Here is a 23,253-nt window from a genome sequence, read left to right as displayed (position 1 = left end):
TAGTTGCCGATAAAAGGAAATCCGTGGTGGCTCTGACTTGATTTCACAATAAAAGATTTAAGAGAAAGTACTGCAATACCATTTTCTTTTGAATCGTTCGCGTTATAAAATTTACCTCTTAAAATAATAATAAACCCAATTAAGAATAATTTACTTGAATATATAAGAGATATTGGAAGAACGAGTTTATGGTGTGTGGTTTGACAAACGCAGTACGACTACGTTTAGAGGGCAGCCATCTTGCAATCCCTAATCAAAGATCTTCGGCTAGCGGCTATCGCTGTCTGGTTTTCAGCCAGTTAATATCAACACACAATTCATCAAATGGCTTTAAAACGAATTAATAAGGTACGTGGATGATTAGCGGTGTTCGTATTGTACAAAGACAGTCGGGTGTTGATGTGATGTGTGCTAAAAGCGGTTGAACGCCCTTAACGATTTTGCAGTGAAGCAATGTGAGCCAGCATTGAAAATCATGTTGGCTTTTCCCCGTTTTTTTTGCATTCTTCGATTGTGCTTTGATTTACTTACGTACGCGTTTATGTCGACACAGTGCATTGCGCACGCAGCACAGTGCCACTTTGTGCCAGTGGATATAGCTACGGTGACAGTGAAAATCTAAAAAAAATTTTAAGTGGCTAGCCGATAAATTACCGGAAGTAACGTAAAACCGTGCGTTACATACATCTATATACATATACATGGATGCTTGGAGCTATAGATAACTACGAAATTACGAACATTTCATTAGTGTATTCATAGTCCATTTGTGGCAAAAGATGACACAATGAATTTTTCAGTGACCGCCGATTATTTGTTTCAATACATACCGTGATTTTCACCATGTGGCTATAGCGCACATTAGTGAGATAAAGTGAATCATTCAGGACTGATAGTACATGATGCATGCTAGTGATCTGATCTGTCAGTCATTATAATGTTTTCCAATCGAATCACTATTTGTAGCAGAAATCAAAAAATGAAAAGCTCTAAACGTATCATGCTTGAAATGACCACATTGGATAATAGAAAGCACCATGCTACTTTCCTTTTTAAACTTTGCTTCCATATTCTATTTATCTGCTGCGATGGAATATAAATAATGCCTATACTTAACAAGTTCCGTCATCAGGCTTCATTATACATATTACATTGCAGACAATAACTCTATTTTAACCGCTTCTTTTTATTATTAATTGTTACAATTTTCACCATAGCTGATTGCAATGCTTAAGTTAAGTTTCATTTACCTTAGTTTTCTAGCAATATTACTTTAAGAAATTACAGTATTTTTTTAATAAATGTTAAGTGTTCGTTCTCCTCCATTGAAGGGCTATTTTGTTTTCACATAATGGTCAAACTATTCTGATTAAAACGAGATGTATATACTCTTCTAGAAACAATCCATTTTTTGTCATTTTTTGAACTATTCAACCAATGTTAACTAAAAACCATTCTCATTCCTTCCTTGTCTTTCTTTTACTATCCCCCTCTATGATGGCAGAGATTAAACAGGGCTGAACTACAAGCACTTATTGAAAAAATACTGTACTTTACTAATCTATACATATTTTAAGCATGGATGAATCAGTTCATCGTGTCTTTAGGATGTACAATGTATAATAGAATTATTTCATACATTTACAATATCATATCATAAAAATATTATGTTTGTCTAGTTTTTGTCCATCTGTGATACTTCAGAATGTTCTAGAACATTTTGTTTACACCTGTCTCAAACAGTATATATCTCGTTTAAATCTATATATACAGATTTTTTACTTAAAAGATTATGATGCAACACATAAAATAAGCATATCGTTGTAGAACACACTCTTATTTTAAAAGTATAGCATCTAAACATACCATACATATTTATATTTAATATGGAAGTATGCAATAATTATAAAGTATTTGATTCATACATTAGGATTTACGTTGCTATAAATTCATATGAAATCATTTTTACTTGCATTATTACTAAAATTTCTTTTATTATTCAGGAACTTCAGGACCTTGGTAGAGATCCACCTGCACAATGCTCTGCTGGTCCTGTAGGAGATGATTGTAAGTCTTTTTCATTAAATTTATTTTTGTTATACGCATGTTAAATAATTAAAGTATGTAAAACCATAATTTGTATATTATTAAAACGCAATATTATACTTTATATAGAAATACTACTTTATTAAAAAATTAAATACGTTTGTCTGTATGAAATAAAAATGTATAAGATTTTTTATCATTTGCAAATTTTTTTCTATTAAAATCAAACTTTTGTTACCTGTGTGTTTAGATATAAATAATTTTTTGTTGTATGCACAATAATAATATATAATGAAATATAACTTCTACATGTAATTATGTAATTGCTTTCAGTATTCCATTGGCAAGCAACTATAATGGGACCAGTAAGTATATATAGATTTTAATGTTTTGCTTATATGAATTAATTAATAAAATAAATTAATATTTATCAATTTAGAAATGCATCTATCTTGAAAATATTATATTAATATAATATGCATACATGTAATTTGTCAGTATTATTTCCAAGTATCTTCGCTTTCACTCTGATCTTGAAAGGTAACCTTCAAATAATGGAATTCATATTGTACTATATCTGACTGATATTTCAAAGATATAATGTAATTGCATGTATTGTTTAATTTAATAATAATTCCAATCAAATTTTACAGTTACTTTTCACTTGGTGAATGTTTATGTAATATCATAGGCATTTGTTTTTGCATTTATATTATCTAATTATTTTCATTGTATTAATTTAATATTAATAGTATTCAATAATTTAATAATACAATGTAATTTAAATCATTGTTTTTTGTGGAAAGCAAATTTGTTTATTCTAAAGATTGGTGAAAATTACATTATGTTAACAACAATTATAATGACATATTATTGTACACTTAGGAGTAAATAATATTTTCAGCCTGACAGTCCATATCAAGGCGGAGTATTTTTCCTTACAATCCACTTCCCCACAGATTATCCATTCAAACCACCTAAAGTACGTACATTAAATTTAAACTAACTTTATGCTATATAATATAATATGAGTAGCATATTAATTCAACGCACGTTTCTACAGGTTGCTTTTACAACTAGAATTTATCATCCAAATATTAACAGTAATGGAAGTATTTGTTTGGATATTTTAAGATCGCAATGGTCCCCGGCACTCACCATATCAAAGGGTACATATATTTACAAACATAATGGAAATTTAAAAAAGAAAAGAAAAAATGGCCGTTTCAAATAAATTACTTCTAATTTTCAGTGTTACTATCAATATGCTCCTTGCTCTGCGATCCAAATCCAGATGATCCTTTGGTACCAGAGATAGCAAGGTTATACAAAACTGACAGGGAGAAGTACAATGAATTGGCACGTGAATGGACGCGCAAGTATGCCATGTGATGCGCCAACCTCCGTTGACTTCAACATCTAAAAGCCACCAACAAGCAGCCCCAGCCTATTGCCACTTATGCATCAGCACCGATTGAAATTAGTTATGGCTCGTCTACTTTTAAACTTAAGCCAATACTCGGGCTCGAAGAGTGCTCAGACAAACGTGATCAATCTGAAATTCCTTTCGTCCTGAGAGGCCTGCGAATATTGAGACGTTGCCACAATGGCAATTGAGGCAATTTTAAAGGTGGTCACATAACATTATATATATAAATCAGGAAAAAAAAAAGAAATATGTCCGCTTTGATTTTCATAAATAAAAATGGAAGTAAAATATAGGAGAGTGAAAGTAGGATTTGTATTTGAATTTAATAGTTTAATTTCTAATTATTATGCTTATAATACCGTAATATTATATACCTACTTTCTCAGTGAAACGAAAACCTTGAACTGACAGCACACCAATTGTTAGTTTTAACGCAAGTGAGCAATGTTTGCCCGTCCCTTGGAACGATGCAGTCACTTTTTTGTAAGACTGGGCTATATATAAATACTACTGAAACTATACCTGTATGTTTTGTTCAATTATTAAAATTCCTTACCTATCTAACAAATTCTACGAGTAACTCGAAATTTGTGGTTTGGTTCCTGTGTGTGTGTAATAGTTTAATTATGCATATCGTTAATCGATAAATCGGACTATACAATTCGAAGCAACTAAAAGTATGCAATAGAACATTTTTGTGACCTATCTAACCACGACATAAGTACCTGCCGTTCATGGGCCTGTACGATACTAATATCAATCAAAGGCATTCACTCTCTTATGACGTGAGTCATTATTTATCGATAAATGATTAGAGCGAATTACATTTTGTTTGAATTCTTACATAAAACGCGTTACGGCATAGATAAGATCTATTTCAGTGAGCTCTGGAGCTTAACAAAGGATTTGTAAAATCCTTTGGATTCATTTTATATTAGTGCGTCATTATAGTATCCAGTAAAATCAAGCGTCGTACCTTGCGAATTAACAATTCGTCGCTGGTTTACTCGAATCAATGCGTTTACTATTGTTTTGCGTGTAAATTTTTTTTTCTTTAAGCGATAACTTTTTATTATTATTATTATTATTATTTAGAATTTGTCTTAAGTTTCCTTTTCATCCACAATATAAGTACGTATCTTTACTTTGCAAACTCCTGTACCACGCGAGCAAATTAATCGTTAAATAGACTTTAGTCACCGACTACCGCGATACGTTTTCAATGCTATATTTTTCATATATTGTGGCTGCAAAGGACTGCAGTGAGGTTTAAAACTATTCTACCTAAATCTATCTAATACAATCTATATAAGATTGAAAGGCACGTCGTTAACACAAAACGTGTCGTTCATTATTAGTTCGTTTAAAATAATCTAACGATAATGCACCATGTCGTTGGTGCTAGCAGTGTTTTTGGCTTCTAAATCTAGGTAACGAATAAAATCCGAGACATCGTAAAGATGATTACTTAATTAAAGAATAAGCAAAATGATTTTGTCTTGCGAGCGATGAAAAGTGCGTTAATGATCGAGTCTTAAATGTAATCGGTGCTTAAAATATGGGAAGCTCGTGGAGCAAATACGAAGCCTAGAAAAGACAAATCGATTAGTATTTAATACGTCGTATCACTTGTTAATGTCGATTTTGTCTAATACGGATATGTACCGCTGTAATTTAATTACGAAGTAAACGCTCGGCAAATTAGTTATCTAAACATTTGCCACGAAAAAATTGATCATCGTTCACCTCTATTAGAAGGAAACTACTCATGTGTAATTAATTATTACTATCGCAATAATGAACATTTTTAATAACGTATCTTGTGTACATTTTAGCATTAGCCCTTTATATAATAAACTCCACATGATGATAAGCCATGTCCATTCTAATCACTTCTAACCACGATCACCAGCGATAACCGGAATATCTTTGTACTTTAAATGTATCTAAAATTCTATTCCTAATTAAATTCTGTTACTATGATTACCATTCTTTTTTTTTGTATCTAAAAATTCAATATCCTTGATTATAGTTATCAAAATATAGTCTCCCGCTTCGAATAGAACTAGCCTCATGGTCAATTGCTAAAAAGTTTTATGGGTATAGGTTTCCAATACATTACAAACTTAAGGCAAACAAAGAAACTTCGTGTGACCGGCATTCAAGGTGTACCTCGACCGACACACTTTGTTAGACTTTCACGAAGGACGAACGCGACTATAGTATCCTGTGTAGAATCTGACGACATATTTAAAAAACACCGCGAAACGGTGAAAGTGGTGATGTTTTTCTCCCTTTGCCCTGACCGCTCTTAACCATGATATTTCATCGCATATTTTAACGCAAGTGTCGACAGGAACCCGCTAAAGCATCGTACTTATTGTTAGGGACGGAGATAAGTGTGCTTTCAATTGATCAAGCGATTTTGAAACTCGTGCACGGGATTAAATTGAGACTGGAATTTAATCAAACTTCATTTACGCTTCTAAATTCATTCGTCACGTTTTTTAATTCACGTTTATAATCACGTTTTTTTTTCGAGAAATTATTTACTTTATGCGAACGATCTAAACATCGTGAGGTATCTAATCGTTTTACCGCGACATTGACATATCTAATCAAAATCCAAACCAACAAACGAACAGACAGACATTTTTAAAAATGTATAATTAGTTTAGTTACCCCATAAATTATTCATCTACATACGTCAAAAACGCCTACACATTTTACAGTTACAGAAAAAATTATAATGTTAATTACACACATAGATATTAAATATTATTGCGAATAAGGTAAATGGTGATAAAATAATTGTAATTCCTTGAATAAAAACCTTATACAGATTTATATTTTTGTATTTATTTGAATTCTTTCCATTCCATTTCCTTGGAAACTAAACAATTATAAAATTGAAAAGTAAATACTATTTTAATATCTGCTTTTTTACGTTTTGATTCGGAGTTTAAGGATTACATTTTGAATTTTATATTATTTTAAAAAATTTTGCTATTATGATTACTCTATATTAATTATTAAAACCGAACCTTGAATTAATATAAGCGTTAATTATTTTGTTCATTACGATTAAAATTCTCGTTTTCATGTATTATGAATATTTAAAGAATGTTTCAATGCTATTTCGGAAGAAGTGTTTTCATCATTTGCTTACACGAAAAAAGAAACACTGTACATATTTGTACATACATATGTAGGTCGTTCATAACAGTGCGGCCCACTTATACTACTCAATTCCTAAAAAGATAAAGTCCATTCTTTTGGACGTTCATTTTTGAAGGTACAAAAGGTATGGAAATGCTCACTTTTATTCTTATTTAAGTTTCAATATAATATGTAGTAATATAAATTATTTTCAAAAGTGCTGTATCATTTCGTTACAATACGTGTTCACTAAAACTGTTCTCTTAATCTCCGATCATATAATGAAAGCAGTAGAAAGTTTGTAGAATCTACGAACTCGTATCCGGTTTTCAGTAATATTCATTTTTATTGAAACCTAACGTTAACTGACAATGAGTTGAATCCGTCGTTCGCCACTTTCAGTGTTTCAGGAAATACATTCTTCAAAAATTGTTTATTTCAACAATCATAACAAACAAAGTGTTTTTTCTGGTAATTCGATATAGTCAAACAAATGATTATGAAATTCATATACTGCTGAATTGAAATTTTTATATAAGGAAACATCGAAAATGTATCACGTTGTATCTAAACAAATCAAGATGGCGAAGAAAAAATTGGAGAAATCTTCCATTATTACGTAAGACCAATAATTTCGGTGTGAATTCAAATGGCATTCATTTTGAATTATCTTGTATATATTTTATACACTTACGGTATATGGTAAATATGGAAAATACATGCTAAACGTATGTAGAATACATACACATATATTTACACAAAATGAAATATTGATATTTTTATATTATGAAATATATTGAACATATATTTTGCATATATTTATTTATATTAGCATGTGCCAGAAATGTATAAAATCTATAATCTATTAATAATAATAATATGTTTCTATTGTACACAGGTACACGTTATCTCTAGTGCAAAAAGCGAGAGTTAACGATACATTGTTACTAAAAGTAACCTTGAGCTAATTAGTTATATTTATTTCTAAAGGTACATTATGCCATGTGGGTCAATTAAAGTGTTGCCAGCTGTTTTCTCAGAAACCAATGAAGATAACTCTTTTTCTTTTAATACTTGTCCCCTGGACTATTTAATTAAAAAAAAAGAAATCTTTATGATATATATGTATACACAAGCTTAGATTTTAAAACAGTACTTCTACTACTCCTCCTCACTTTAGATATATTTTATATACGCACAGATATAGACTTTTATATTTCACGTTACTTATTAATATGGGTTACTTGTGTTAGACACACACACACAAGGTTAGATATTAAAACAGCATTTGTAGCTACATCTGCGCAAGTGGCAAGGTGCAGCTAAAAGTGCTAAAATTTAACCTTGCGTGTACGTATAACACAAGTAACGTATGTATATGTATAAATAAGCGATATAAAGTGTAAAGATCTAAACGAACGACCAAGCAAACACTGGTATGAGAACGTCTAAGGACACAACAGCTATTAATTTTTCCATGAAATAATAAATGAGATTGCAACGGCTTATACGAAGCCCCACGAGAAATGATGGAGTGTCCAAAACTGATAAGAGGAGGATACTAACGGAACGAGCGTTAAAGTCTAGGACACGATGAACTTAAATACCATAACCATAATGAGACTTAACTAAAGCTAGATATTATACTTATTAAAATAAATTTATATAGCAAATATGCAGGTTTTAAAATTATTTTATCCCATAGTCGTAAATTTGGTTTTTCTGTAGTTATGTAAATACCATAACCATAATGAAACTTAACTAAAGCTAGATATTATACTTATTAAAATAAATTGATATAGCAAATATGCAGGTTTTAAAATTATTTCATCTCATAGTCGTAAATTTGGTTTTTCTGTAGTTATATAAATACCATAACCATAATGAAACTTAACTAAACTTAAATATAATACTCATTAAAATAAATTGATATAGTAAATATGCAGGTTTGAAAATTATTTTGTCCCATAGTAGTAAATTTGGTTTTCCTGGACCTATTATCGAAACGAATCTCCCTGTAAGTTCGAATAATGGACTTTATCGTAGTGGATTTTATCATAGTTATATAAAAATGGCGGTAGTCAAACAGTGGTATTCGTGTAACAACATTTGAATTTGATTGGCAACGTTCGAATATCAGACTAGCGAAGTGTTGGAGTAGTTTTAATCGTGGTTCGAAGCGATTCGATCCGGCCTTGAGCCCATCGCTACCGACGGAAGTCATTGACTCGAACCCATCGCTAGTCCGTAGTACGAGGACGAGTTTCGATCTATCGAGCGGCGCTTGGGACCGTCTGGTGGCGGTGCGGCTTGTTCAGTGTCAGTGTTGTTCTCGGCACGTTCGGTGATCGAGGAGGACAAGGTGACTCGCTCATGAATACGCGACCGTCGCCAGAATGCGTCGATAGATCGACGACCGTCTGACTTCCGTCTCTGCCGCGACCTTTTCGAAACTCGGATTGCGATCGCTCGACAAAATCCACTCGATCGTCGAATACTTTGCAAATCGGTACCCAGCAAAAGAGTGGTACGTAAAGTTTGCATTTAAACTAACATTAATCGCGATCCACGCGATCGTCAAGCGTTAACAAAGGGAGACGTTTGTTAATCATTGCAAAGCACTAACGCCGGGTATTGCGAGCAGCGTGCACTCACCGCCGTGTGTCGCTACCCACCTGGGGCTGCAACTATTCGAATATTTTATAACCGTTCGAGTACGGTGAGTTCTCGATTTACACGAATCGTGTTCCCACTTGAATGGAAATTTTTAACTTCCGCGTACGTTTCCTGGATAAAACAGAATTCATTGATGAATTTTTTAAACCGGTTTTCGAGCGAAATTCTATTCGTTGTTCGCGTATAAAGTTTGTCCATGCATGTGTTTAGATATCGGGTAAAGTTGTACCTTCTCGCGAGGGAGGTTTAATCAATTCGTGAAACTACAATTGCACGAGAAACGTACTGTGGAAAAGAAAAACCAGTTTTCCGCAATACATCTATCTCTGGAACGATCTATTAGCGTAAGTCGAGAACTTACTGTATCAGAAATTATAAGTTTGTTATATTTTTCATCCAGAGGATGAAAATTCGTTTCAACGAGGCGTACAACGTTATAAAAGATTTGTAAATGTACCCTCTGTTTTGGCGCCGTCAAGATGACGTAAATCTTTTAATTGGGGTGAGGTTAAATATTCTTGCTACTTCTGTTTTCGTTGAAAGTTTTTTTTACTGCAAAAAGATGCTGTAAGAGCAGCTGTTATAATAAACTTGTTACGTTCGTTGCCGTGAATATCGTTAATGAAATATAAACAAATGGAATGATGAACTTAACACGTTGCTGTGGCTTTTTTGGCGGACTTTCATATTTACGATACGGGTCAATTACACTTCGTACTAGACTTTCATATCTGGCGGTACGGAGAAAAATAGGAACGTAGACTTTTCAGTTACGCTCCATAAATTTCCATAAAAAGCAGTAGAAAAATTACGGAGATATTTTCTTAGTGTGTAGCTAAGATTCAATGAAGTATGGATCGCGCGAAACAAAATACGATAGGGGACATACGTGACCCGTATCGCAGTGTTACACAACTTGATGTATAGACAAGATATTCAGGGGGTCATATCAGAATTCGTTGGGGTCGCAGAAAATTTTGCAAAACGTTTCAAATAGTAGAATATTTCTGCTCGTTTGGTTCAACGTACTCGCTAAAACCACACGAATAAACACAGAAATTATTTGCTCGTTGATGCAAATGCTGAATGCATTTTATAGAAAAATCGAACAAATGATTCTGCAATTTTTTGTTAGCCTCCTCCCTCCCCTTGGAGCTCTTCTAGATCCGCCATTGAACGCTGTTTTGTAACGAATATATTCATCCTTTTCTCCGATGACCAAACAATCTTTATGTCTATTCATTTATCACAAAATTTTATCGATGAATAACGTACTTGTGTAGCGATTAGATTGCAAACAGATTAATTTATCCATCGAGAGCAATGTGTTATTTCTTTAAATTGTCTATGATTACATTCTTGTAATATTCGATCAGCGAAGAAAATATTTAAATATTTGAATGAAAATCCAATAAGTATCAGCCCTAGAGTCTACACGTTTGTTCTTGCGAACAACTGTTCTCTGCGGTTGCCGGATTCTAGACTGACAGTTTTCACTAGCTAATCATACTGTGTCAGACAAGTAGTACTTTCCTAGCTGTTGTGCCTCGGGGCCTTTGCGGACGTTTACGAACATTTCACTAGAAAGAAACGATGCTTATGGGAACATATGTCTGATCAAGAATTACGAGTGTTACTGCGTGCAGATTTTTGATTCCATTTTTTTTACAATTATTTTAAGGCTCAAACCGTCGTTTCAAAGCGAAATTTTAACGAACGTGCGATGGATTTTCCGTGTTTCATGTATATTAATATCAATGTAAATGAAAGAGTGCAAAAATGTGCAAAAAAAAGAAGAATCTCGAATGAAACGTTCAGTGCAAGAATTTACGTACAAGAATATATTATCTCTATCAGCGTTTAACTCTTATTGACTCGTCTGGATTATAATATACGCGAATAATGTTTAAATTGGAATGCATAATGAGAATTATGAGTTTATTGTAAGAAAATTTTTACTGATTTATTGACAAGAATGATGTCTGTCGTATAACTTTTCCCTGAAGATTGTTTTTTAATTCTTATGCTTAAGTCCAAATTAAATATATATATCATTATTATATGTTTGTTAACAAATATAGTGTAATAATATTACAAAGATAATAAATACTCAAATGTGACTACGTTCCAGTCTAGGTTTAGATCAAAGAATTTCGAATTTATTAAATAAAAGTTACAATCTGAATTATAGAATCAAAGTAAGTTAAATGTTGAACGATAAATAGTTTGAATAATTGTCCAATCAAATAAACGTTACGAATATATCATTACACAGTTTCTATACGTTATCTGTTATTACAAATGAAAAATGCACTAACCACGATGAGAGTATTTTGCAGTCAAGATTATGCCTTTGTAATCAAATAAAACAGAATCAATAATTTAACCTCAAGGATGTATAATTTATAGTATAATAAAATATAGTGCTTGATAATAATTACGCGTGTGATTTATCTTCGTTAATTTCAAACGTAAGGTCAAGTTACAAACGATTTTTCTTTCGACATATGAACGCGTTACTAAGAGAATATTTCTCAAACTGGAGCCTCTCAGAAAAAAGAAAGGAGCACATTATATAACAGTATAAGAAATTGCTCGAGCCAGCTGGAATAATAATAAAAATTCCATTTTCACCTGCAGCAGTTACACAAAGAGAAAGACATAGAAATAAAATACATACAATACCGTTAAATGCAGTAAATAATTATATAACAAATAAATATTCCAGACTAAACACATTAATAATGATAATACCAACGAACGGTGTTTTAAAAATAGTAAACAATCGGGTTTTTCTGCTGGATTATAAAATCCACAGTGTGCTTTAAGCCAAGAATAGAGAGCTATCGGTTATACATTTCTGCGAATGGAAACACACGGTCTCAACAGGTTCCGAAGAGCGGCTTCAACTTTCTCGTAGATTAAACGTGAAAGATCAGCACGCAGGAGAGAGTGAACAGATATCTCCGTGGCACACGAAATAGACGCAGGCTATTATAACCTTCGGTTGAACGAACATTTTCTTTTGAAGTGTTCCGATTATTTACGACCAAAAGAATCTGCGTTTACGCCGAGTGAAAAGGCAACGTTACTTTGGACTTCTTTATCAAGTGCGTTTCTTAGAAAATTTTCTAAGAGAACGTTCGATCTTAAATTTTAGAAAAAGTATAAAACGTTTCTTCGTTGCGTTTAAACAATATTACGTTCTATACGTCCGACGTTTAAACAAGCTTCTGAACGAGACGACATTTTAATTCCGTCCCGTATTCCGCGCAAGAAGCAGCAATTTAGTTTACGTCGTCTTGTTATCTTCTTCCAGTTTACCAGAATTTTTATCTGCTTCAAAGGAAGTTGCATACTGGATGCATAATCTTCGTGTGTAACGCAAATAGATTACATTCACGCGAGAGTTCTGTAAATCTTCAGACTTCGATTCATGGATATTATTTATACGATATTCGAAACTGAAGTCACAGATTTTTATTTATAAAATAATTGAAATAATCGAAGTTACGTTCGAGTTTAGAAAGCTGAAGTTATGGTCATAACAAGACGCGATAAACAGACGTTCCAGTTAGCTTGCACATGCAGAACTAAACGACAAAAAGTTAGAACCTCGTTTAAAACAGAAGTAACATATTTTAAGGATCGTTTTGTCATGGTTCTTTACTTCAGAAAGTCTGTACAATTTCGCTTCTCTAGATGATAAATACATTCTTGCTCTGTTACACTCGCGATTCGATTCACACACTGATCTATCCATAATAAATCGAGCACAGTAGGTCGAAAATTCTATCACAGTTCGACAATTTGCTTTCAGAATTGAGGAACATTTAATTTCTATTTTCATTGAATATATAAATCTTAAAAAATTCTTTCAATTTCTTCAATTGGTATACTAAAACTGAGACTACAAAGGATAATACTATATCAACTAAAAAATTTCATCCCCTAACATTATCTCAAAGACTATGGAATATACGAGAAAGTCTCATAAACAAATTCTGCATGGCATTCGATGGAAAATAATATGGTATACGGCACCAGTTAGAAAGATTGATAAAATAGTCAACAAAATCACTTATATTCTATTCTCAAGATTTTTGAAACTTTTTATTTTGAATTCACGATTAGTCGCAAGTGTCTTTATTTTTTATTCACAGACGCGAAATAGGATACCTCAGTTTCTCTAATGATGAAATTACTGGCAGGAGTGGAAGAAGTAAACGACCAAAAAGAAAATGTGTCCGACGATGATCAGCCACACAACAACAATCATGAGATACAAGCAACGGCGGAGTTCGCGCAGGAGACGATCAAGCTGCTCACCGGCGAGGTAATTCACTTTTTATTCAATGTTGTAACAATATATCTCGATTTGTTCTTGCCGGAAGCGAGACGAAGGAACGGTTACTTTTACCTGTCCGGCGTTCTTTTTTCTTTGCGAAAATCATGCATGTGCGCCCGAGTATTTGTACCTCGACTTTCACTTTTAAGTAGTACGGTAATTACTATTAGATCACACGGTGGCCAGTTCAACAATTGCGACTCGCTTTGTGCTCCGTTTCCATTCGAAGCTTCGGATTTTAAAACGTCGATATGCATTTATGAGTATCTAGGTTGGCGCATCGACATTCGTAATTACATACGTCTTCTTATTACGACCTCTCATTAAGGTTAGACAAGCGATTTTCTAACGCAAGTGGACGATGAAAAATTATGTTTAACGAGCAACAATGTTTTATCCAGTCAAACGTGCGTTTCAATAAAGTATCTACCTTTATTGAAACCATTTAACCGGTCACTTTTTATCGGAAAACTGCAATTTCGCTATAGACGATACCACCAAAACGTGGAATAGCAATTTTTTGCACGGAGATTCGTTGTCGAGAACATCGAATTCTATAGAGAAATTTTTTAAAGCATCGATTGCAATTTTTTGGAGATCGAGAAATACAAGTGTTCACGACGTTCAACCCATCTTGTTGCGCACAGCTCCTCAAGTCGCGTCACTGACACTTCAGGAAGTAATTTTTCTATTGACAGCTCGAGCGTCGTTTGTCTCTTTGGTTACATTAAAGAAATGGTATATACTACTAACACTAACTAATTTTTCACACGTATACTATTTAATTCCAAATAATTTTTCAAACATAGATTATTTAATTCCAAATGATTTTTCAAACGTATACTATTTAATTCCAAATAATTTTTCGAACGTAGATTATTTAATTTCAAACAATTTTTCAAATGTATACCATTTAATTCAAAATAATTTTTCAAACGTATACTATTTAATTTTGTTTACATTTGTTCGTATAAAGAAAGAATAGATTTTATGAATACCTCGTGAATGTAAAAATGTGTTAATTTTAATATATGAGAGTCGATGATGAATGAATAGATCGTAAAACTTGACATTAACAACTTGTAAAGAGTCAGACTCGTTATTGTACGGCAAGGGATTAAGGGGGAAGGGGGAGATTCCTATTAAAAACATAACAAACATCAATTTATTTTAAATTGGATTTTCTGAATATTCCTGGTAACGTGTCCTATGAATTTATATCATAATTTATAAACTTTGATGGAAAAGCAGATGTAAATCCGTGCTTTTAAAACTTTAAAGATAATCTTCCCAGTTCAAGAACGAGAACCAAATCTTGTTGCGACGTAACAATGCCAAGTTTTATACACAGAGCTGTATAGAGCTCGAAAGGCTGGAGAAGCAATTAAGGAATTGGGTCTTGAAGTCTTACCCCATCCTTCGTTCTATAAGAGTTCCAGCTTATCCCAAAATGAAAGGGACACTCGCGAGGTCACCGGTTTAAAAGCAACTAAGACTCGAACAAAATCGTGAGAAAGCTGAGGGCACAAGATGGTGAATTCTTTCGCGACGAAAAGTAAACATGCCGAACGAAACTCTGAGCTTCGAGTATCATTTTTTATTTTTGTTCGTTCGCGTAACTCGTGGATTCGTGAGAAATTTTCGATATACATAGAAAACGAAAGAAGTGTTTGGTTGACAATTTGCGATCTACGAAATACGTGTCGCTGATGATCGATCTCGGGAACCGAGGACACTCGAGGCTGTATTTTTTCACGGATACGAGATAGTGATTCTGGCGCACTAAGCTAGTTTCTCGAGGTGAGAAATTGATTTCGCTGACGGAAGATAAAAAAGACGGAGAAGAAAGCCCACGGTATAAACTTGACACACTCGGATGAAAGGCAAGTCCCGTTGCGCCCTACTTTGCAGCTTTCGTATCTCGAGATAGTGGACAAAACTACACTGTTGCATCCTGAAACCATTTGAACCGTATAATTATGATCGGAAGTGGTCGTCGAATGAATTGAAAGCAACTTGAGCGATCTATTAATGCAGTTTTTAAGCGATACTTAATCAAAGCAGCTGGTCAGAGCATCGTTTAGCGAACTGTACGCACGTTTCTCATCGAAATAGATGGAAGAAAATAAACTTACCGTTGTCTCGTTACGTCATATTATAATACGGAACAGCAATAATAAAATATAATGCATCGATAGAAATCTGCCAGTACGAAAAACGAATCTACGAACTTGTTAATGTCACCGTCGTTTGCGTCACTTACACCGTATTACCACATTATGTACTATTTTACATACGAATGTCTACATATTTTCGTGTTACATAATCGACTGGATATACATACGCGGCTATAGAACGGAAAGATAAGTGATTTATGACCTTTGCAAACTGACCGATGTATTAGACACGATATGATTACAATTCGTAAGTGATTGTACCAGATAAAAAACTTGTGATTTTGCTAGTATAAGTAATTATGACAAATATTCTTCTAATGTTATGAAACACTGTTAGAAACGAGGTACTTTAACTATTTAACAAACATGCACTTAATTATTTATTTTTGTCCGTCAATGTGATCATCTCTCTTAATAACTCACGAAAGGAATAAATTAGTATACATTATATCAAATTATACGAGTATTTGTATGTTAGTAACAATGGAATTTTTCGATTAAACGAGACAATTTGCGATTCGTTTTAGGTGTACCGCAGAGCCTCCAAGAAACTGGAAGAGTCGCCTATCAAAGCTAAAGTAACGCTGGAAGATGAAGAGAAAATGAGGCGACTTCTCACTTACGAGGAAGCTCCTGAATATCTTCAACACAATCCTTACATCCTCCATGGATATCGAGGATATCTCACTACAAAATTATGCGTCGAAAGGTTCGCACATTACGTTATTTCTCGTCAACGCCTATATTTTTTATGAATTTATATTTTCTAAGGATATAAAAGAATACAAAGAACCGGTTGTTGAATGTAAATAATTCTAAGATTTCAAATTGCTATTATTATCTGTCGCATCCATAAAACAAAGTTTCATTGAAGAATTATTTATTTCAGTATATTCTGGTGGACGAACGAAACAGTAAACATATGGAGTCACATATTTGGATGGATGTTATTCTTCGGTTTAACGCTATACGATCTTTGTCTACTGAATATCCACGCACCGATGGGCGACAAAATAATCGTAGCCCTTTTGTTAATTTGTTTCCAGGTAAAATATTGTAATGTCATCGATGTATTCGTAACGAATTAAATGTCGAATGTTAAAACTCACCATTTCGTTGTTTCAGGCCTGCATGATATTGTCGTCGGTGTATCACACGTTTTCCTGCAGAAGCGAGAAAGATTATTGGTGTTTCTTATCGTTTGATTTGTTTGGGATTGCTTTGAGCCTTCTGTCGATATACATGTCCGGAGTTTACTACGCATTTTGGTGTCATAAGGTGAGTAAATTATGTAACGAAAAAACTCTATATTTGGAAACGTTAATTCTTTAGTGTTTCATTTAAGTACCAGGTTCATTACTTAGCATTTTAACGCAAGAGAATAACTTGAAAAATCGCTTTTTCGAGACGCACGAAGCGTTGTCTGATAGAGAAACATTTCTCGGTGCAAAGTGAATGATTACAGTTTTAATAGTTTAATAGCAGTCGAAACTTTATTATTAAACACCTCGTAAACCGTTAACCTACAGGTATTCCCACAGGCTTTGATATTTAAAATGCATCATTGTGCAGAACTTTATCGATGAATGAGACTTGCACCGAGTAATAACCCCTTGAGAACTGTTTTATTTATTTGCAAGACAAAAGATGCATAAGCACGATTTGTTGTTAACCCTCTCTCCCTGTTTCAAGCATTGCTAGATCCGCCACTGATGCTAAAGAATTAAACGTTAGATGTTCTTTGTATTTTATTATGTTTTTTGTGTGCATTATAATTTCCATCTGAATAAATTTGTTTTTATCACAAAAAATAAAAGACATTGAAAGACGAGTATCATCAAATAGCAACATTGTGTTTTAAATGAAAAACTTTCTCGTAAATTCAATGAATAGGAAACTATTTTAAATCGCAAATGTTATTGACTTCTGTATAATTATTCGCATTACAGTTTGACGCAACTTTAATCGGTTATAAATACTTTCAACGACGTCCACGAAATCTAAAACTGTAATAAGTAATGCTCGCTGAAATCGATTAATAAAATTCAAAGTAACAAATGATAATAAAAAAATTTCTTTTTTGTACTTGCATGCACGCGAGCATAGTTTAACTTTTATTTTGCTCGATATTTCGACGTAACTTTTGGTGCTCCTTAATACAAAATTAAAAAATGGCGACATTTTGATATTATTTCAATTTTATTGATCTTGGAGCTGAAGAAATTGAAAAGAAAATGGGAATTCTTTTTAACAAATAAAAGTTAAATTATGCTTGAACTGTCCTATTGAACTGTGTCGTTGAAGACTCTTTTCAAAGTGTCTTTTCGAATGATTTTTAAATAATGATATACCGATGGTCTGTTTGCAGGAATTGCAGAGCTTTTATTTAATAACCGTGCTGGCAATTTTTGTGTTCGCAATGGTACTGCAAATACCAAGACTGAACGTCAATGGAAACGTCAAGCTAGTCGTTTTTGTCGCATGGGCAGCATATGGAGTACTGCCAACGCTGCATTGGAGCATTGCTATGGGCGGTATGGACAACCCGATCGTTAGAATGTTGCTCCCGAGGGTACTAGGAATGTATGTCATTAGCGGTGGAGCATTTGCCATTTATGTGACCAAAATACCGGAACGCTTTTATCCAGGTAATTACACCACTCAAACGTTATTATTTCGTATTTGAACGACAAATGGGTTGCGACGTTTTATAAAACGACAAAAGAAATGAGAAAATTGCTCGCGATACGATTGTTCAATTTCTATTCGGAAGAAAATTTTCTTACTTAACGTACAAGATATTGTACAAGGCAAGACCAAACACGGAAATTCAGATAACTATGAATGACCATATTCTATTATTTTGCAACTGGCAAGAAAGCAAAAAAATTTACAGCCAAAAGTTATTTTTCAATCGTAAACAATTGGGGAAAAATAATGATAATTTAGTCTGCATTTAATCCAAAGTGGATATTGAGAGTGAACATTAAAGGAAAGCAGATCCTTGGTCCACTTCTAACGAAACGAACGGATGATTCATCCATAGTGAAGCTGCAGTGACGAGCTTAAACGTCTTTGATGACGAGTGAATATCTGTTTGAAGCATAACCTTTCGCTCGTTTATTTTTTATCTGGCTACTTTCATTCGTCGACATTTTCAAAACTAATGGACAAATCATTTAGTAGCTTTCACACGCGATGACCATCCAAAGTGAAGAAATCTAGAGAAAACTAACTTCTGTTGAAAACATTCTTCCTCGGATTATTGAAAGTTTATTATTATTCAGTGTCGCGTGGGACATCCTATATTTAACGCGTGAGAAGCTACTTAAACCGTCCATTCTCTCAGAGAATTGATAGTTTACATACAATATGGTTGAAACGGAACAATAACAGTCCGTCAATATTATTGATATTTCTTTCTGCACGTTCCCGTACTTCATCAAAACAACAACACGCTCTATTATTTATTCAAAGGTTCTAAACTTTTCTAAATTTTTGACGTCACTCGTTGAATAAATTCATGCGAAAAATCAAACGATAAGCAACGGTATCGCGAAAAATACTCGTTCTTACGTCTGCATTGAATAAATAAGTACGCTCGATTACTCTAACCAGGCAGGAAGTTTTGCTTCGATCGATAGATCCGTTCTGACGGCGAACTAGAAGGGTTTCGATGAAGACGTTGAACGGTGGGCGCGACTTCTTCGCAGTCGAAGGCGTTTCAGATATTTTTAGGTCGACGTTATCCTTTTACACGGAATTACACTCTCTTTGCCCGATATTGCATTTCCAGGCAAAAGAAAACCACTGACCTATATTTTCAAGTGAATGTCGTACGAGGTTTACCAGTTAATGCGATACAAAGTGTGCAAGAAAGTTGTTAAGAACTAGTAATTACTGTCCAACTCTGATGTACAATACAGCAATCGATATATTCGAAGAGTCAAAATATTTAATTCAAATTCGAGACTATTTTCTATAATACAAAGTGTGTAGAAAAATTATAAAACTGTAAAACTAATAATTACTATCCAACTCTGATGTATAATAGAGCAATCGATATATTAGAAGAGTCAATACAATCAATTCAAATTCCAGACCTTTTTTTACAATACAAAGTGTGCAGAAAAATTGTTAAACTATAAAACTAATAATTACTGTCCAACTCTGATGTACAATATTGCAATCGATATATTGGAAGAAGCAATACAATTAATTCAAATTCGAGACTATTTTTTATGTCAATAATTTCAACGATTAATAGGAGGTCAGACTACATGAGATACAACGTCAATAAAAAATTCTACCATTGTTACGTGATCGAAATGTTATTAGATTTGTATTATTTTGAAGGATGGGTGGATTACATCGGTTCCTCTCATCAATGGTGGCACGCGCTGGTGGTATTGGCTCTTTATTATTGGCATAACACTGGGATGCTGTACGTGGAATACAGAATGAACCACGGCTGCCCGAGCAACATAAAATTATTATGACAAGCGGGGTCTGACGACCATTTAGGTATGAAATCTAGTTACGTAATTATTTCCTGTTTGTCTAGAAAGGTCAATAATCATCGAAACACTTTTAATTCCGGGTTTAACCGCCCAGGAACGGCCCTGAGTGTTTCATTAATATTTCAACCGTGTTATGTAAAGAAGTAACGGATGTCGTATTCGTACGTTGATCTACGATTTATATTTCACGAATAGAAATAGGATTTTGTTCGACAGATTTTTGAGCCTGAGTTATTGTGTGCAGTCACTTAATTTGTAAGTCAATAGTTCTTTGTATGCTATGCATTCTGTGGACCACAGAAATCGTTTCACACAGCAAGCATTAACACGACCGTGCATTTGAATCTGAATGCTTCTGCACGTTCGTATACATTTGAAATTGACACTGATTGACGCTGATTGAGTTTAATTCTCGACATGGTATTCTATAGCATTTGTGGTCAAGTACAAAAAAAACTATTGACAAAAAGAAATTAAATAACAGACTGTCTATGAAACTGTCACTATCCTCGAGACCATACGTATAATTATACTTTTCTGTTTTAAGTGTTCATTTATCAAACGTTAAATTAATTCACACTATGCATGATTTTTCAAATGAAAAATATCAAATTTATAAGAAATAACTGAAATGTGCATTTAAATTAGTAACAGTGCAAAATAATTTTTTCAATAAACGTTACGAATGAATTGCTATATCTACCTTAAAATAAAAGTTTCTCAGCGATACTTTATACAGGGTGTTCGGTCACCCCTGGGAAAAATTTTAATGGAGGAATTTAAAGGCCAAAATAAGACGAAAATCAAGAATACCAATTTGTTAATGGAGGCTTCCTTAAAAAGTAACAAATAAATTCAAAAATTTCAAATCGTTCTAAAAAAATTATTTTCGGTTGCAGGGGTCAATTACAATTATTTTTGGTTATTACACATACCCCCGAAATCCTACGCACTTTCGAGAATAAAATTCCTTACTGAAAATCTAATTAGGTGGCTTCCGACGAAAAAAAAAAATTTCAAATCGTTCTGAAAAAATTATTTTCGGTTGTGGGGATCAATTATAATAATTTTTGGTGAATAGACATACCCCCGAAATCTTGCGCATTTTCGAGAAAAAAATTCAGTACGGGCGGAACTTTAAACGTTAATAAATTTTTAACGAAGCCTCCATCAACAAATTGCTATTCTTGATTTTCGTCTTATTTTGGCCTCTAGAATCCTCCATTAAAATTTTTTCCAAGGGTGGCCGAACACCCTGTATGTTGCATAAAAGAGTAAATCGACATTTACAATACATAAAATAAAATGAGAACAATATTTAAAAAAAGTTTTATCACCAATAGTTTCAAACTGTACAAAAAAAAAAAAAAAAATGGAACATTCCATATTTGCAATTCAAATGTTTGTTCTCTATTTTGTTTTTACGTGGAATATGTTTATGTATACGTACATATAAAAACGTGTTTCGTATCGTATTAAGTAACAACTTTCTATTTCAGGCCATGGATTTATTATGGAATGTGCTTGCGCTATGGAATTCAATGTTTGGTCGTCAGATTATTATAAGAAGCTGCCGTTTTATGCCATCGATAGGAAAACAACTTGCACAATCGAGAATCCATTGCGTGCGTATCTGCAGCAGCAAGCGCTATAGTTCTATACAATGTGAAATAATTAATTTCAAACGACTATCTGTGAAAAACTCTGCGAATGGCGCCGCGTCCTGTGTGCCCAATATTTTTAACAATCCAAAGTGAACGTCACTTTTCAGCAGTGTTGAGCAAAATGTAATAAGATTAACAATTATGATTATCAATTATGGCCCAACTCTGCCATAACAAACGTCTATTTTAAAACACAGGAAGCAGAAAGATATTTGCTGTTATATTGCTTATAATTTGTTTCGCTAAAAATTACGTAACGCGTGAAATTTATTACATAAATCTATGTACAGTGCGGCGCCATTTCTTTGAAAACTTCTAACGCGTCCTGGCATTAACAACGTTTATTTATTTCGTATTTTTAAGCTTTAAATAGGTTTATCTCTTTTCCTTTTACTTTAATTTTGTAACAAACAATCTCTTTAAGGACTCATTCTCATTTCCGTTAGTAGATTTATACCGTCGAGATCAGACCTGGGCAAATGTTGTTTGGGACAAAAATGAGAAATATCGATTTATTTAGAACAATAGAAATATTTCTTTTTCGTTTCAAGTACTGTTAAGACAATGTTTGTTAAAACAAGACATTTTAATGTATGAGTCACTCGAAACTTGAATTCATCGATTCCACTTTTCGTAATACAAAATTATTGGTTTTTTTATATAGAAACAACCGTGAAATAAAATAACATTTTATTTGTAACGTTCAAAAGTGTCCAGTTCTGGTCAACGCACACTCGATTCTGAGAATCGAGTTACGATCTCGCTACCCTCACATTGTAATCGTTCGAATTTTATTTCAATAAGACAAGTACGATCGTAAATAATTAGCAAAAAATTTGTTATCGTACGACGGATTATGTTTAAGTCGAAGAATTCTATTGAAATTCTATTCACAAATGTTTACACAGATAGCGAGAGCAGCAATATTTATACGCACTTTGCACAATAATTTTTTTTAGCAAATTATTGTTCTTTAACGGCACTGTAGGAACGGAAAAATCTGTGCAGGTATTTGATAATAGCGCTATAATGTAATAAAACATTCATAATATACCGAAGGTTATAAACTTCCTGTCTACTCGGTGCCTTGGAAAGTTTGTGAATAAAGTGATCGAACACGTTAAACGCTATGAAATATATACAGGGTGTTCGGCCACCCCTGGGAAAAATTTTAATGGGGGATACTCGGGGCCAAAATAAGACGAAAATCAAGAATACCAATTTGTTGATGGAG

General features: G+C 33.4%; 2 protein-coding genes across 2 annotated transcripts; both read left to right on the top strand.

Moving 5' to 3' along the window:
• The first annotated feature begins 53 nt into the window (after window positions 1-53).
• LOC122397125 (ubiquitin-conjugating enzyme E2-17 kDa) lies at window positions 54-5,293 on the top strand. The gene is made up of 6 exons (XM_043396035.1): window positions 54-348; window positions 2,004-2,067; window positions 2,380-2,411; window positions 2,951-3,028; window positions 3,110-3,215; window positions 3,299-5,293. The coding sequence occupies exons 1-6, from the start codon at window positions 325-327 to the stop codon at window positions 3,436-3,438; spliced, it is 444 nt and encodes a 147-aa protein (XP_043251970.1). The 5' UTR covers window positions 54-324; the 3' UTR covers window positions 3,439-5,293.
• Window positions 5,294-8,963: 3,670 nt separating this feature from the next.
• Window positions 8,964-23,253, top strand: LOC122394972 (progestin and adipoQ receptor family member 3). Its single transcript, XM_043392201.1, has 8 exons — window positions 8,964-9,161; window positions 13,474-13,646; window positions 16,363-16,544; window positions 16,725-16,881; window positions 16,961-17,113; window positions 18,204-18,483; window positions 20,192-20,359; window positions 21,855-23,253. The coding sequence occupies exons 2-7, from the start codon at window positions 13,503-13,505 to the stop codon at window positions 20,332-20,334; spliced, it is 1,059 nt and encodes a 352-aa protein (XP_043248136.1). The 5' UTR covers window positions 8,964-9,161; window positions 13,474-13,502; the 3' UTR covers window positions 20,335-20,359; window positions 21,855-23,253.

The sequence above is a fragment of the Colletes gigas genome, unplaced genomic scaffold (genome assembly GCF_013123115.1).
Source record: "Colletes gigas isolate AHSC1104 unplaced genomic scaffold, ASM1312311v1 Colletes_gigas_Sc00001, whole genome shotgun sequence".
In the NCBI taxonomy this organism is placed as follows: Eukaryota; Metazoa; Arthropoda; class Insecta; order Hymenoptera; family Colletidae; genus Colletes; species Colletes gigas.
This window is presented reverse-complemented; position numbering and strand designations above follow the sequence as displayed.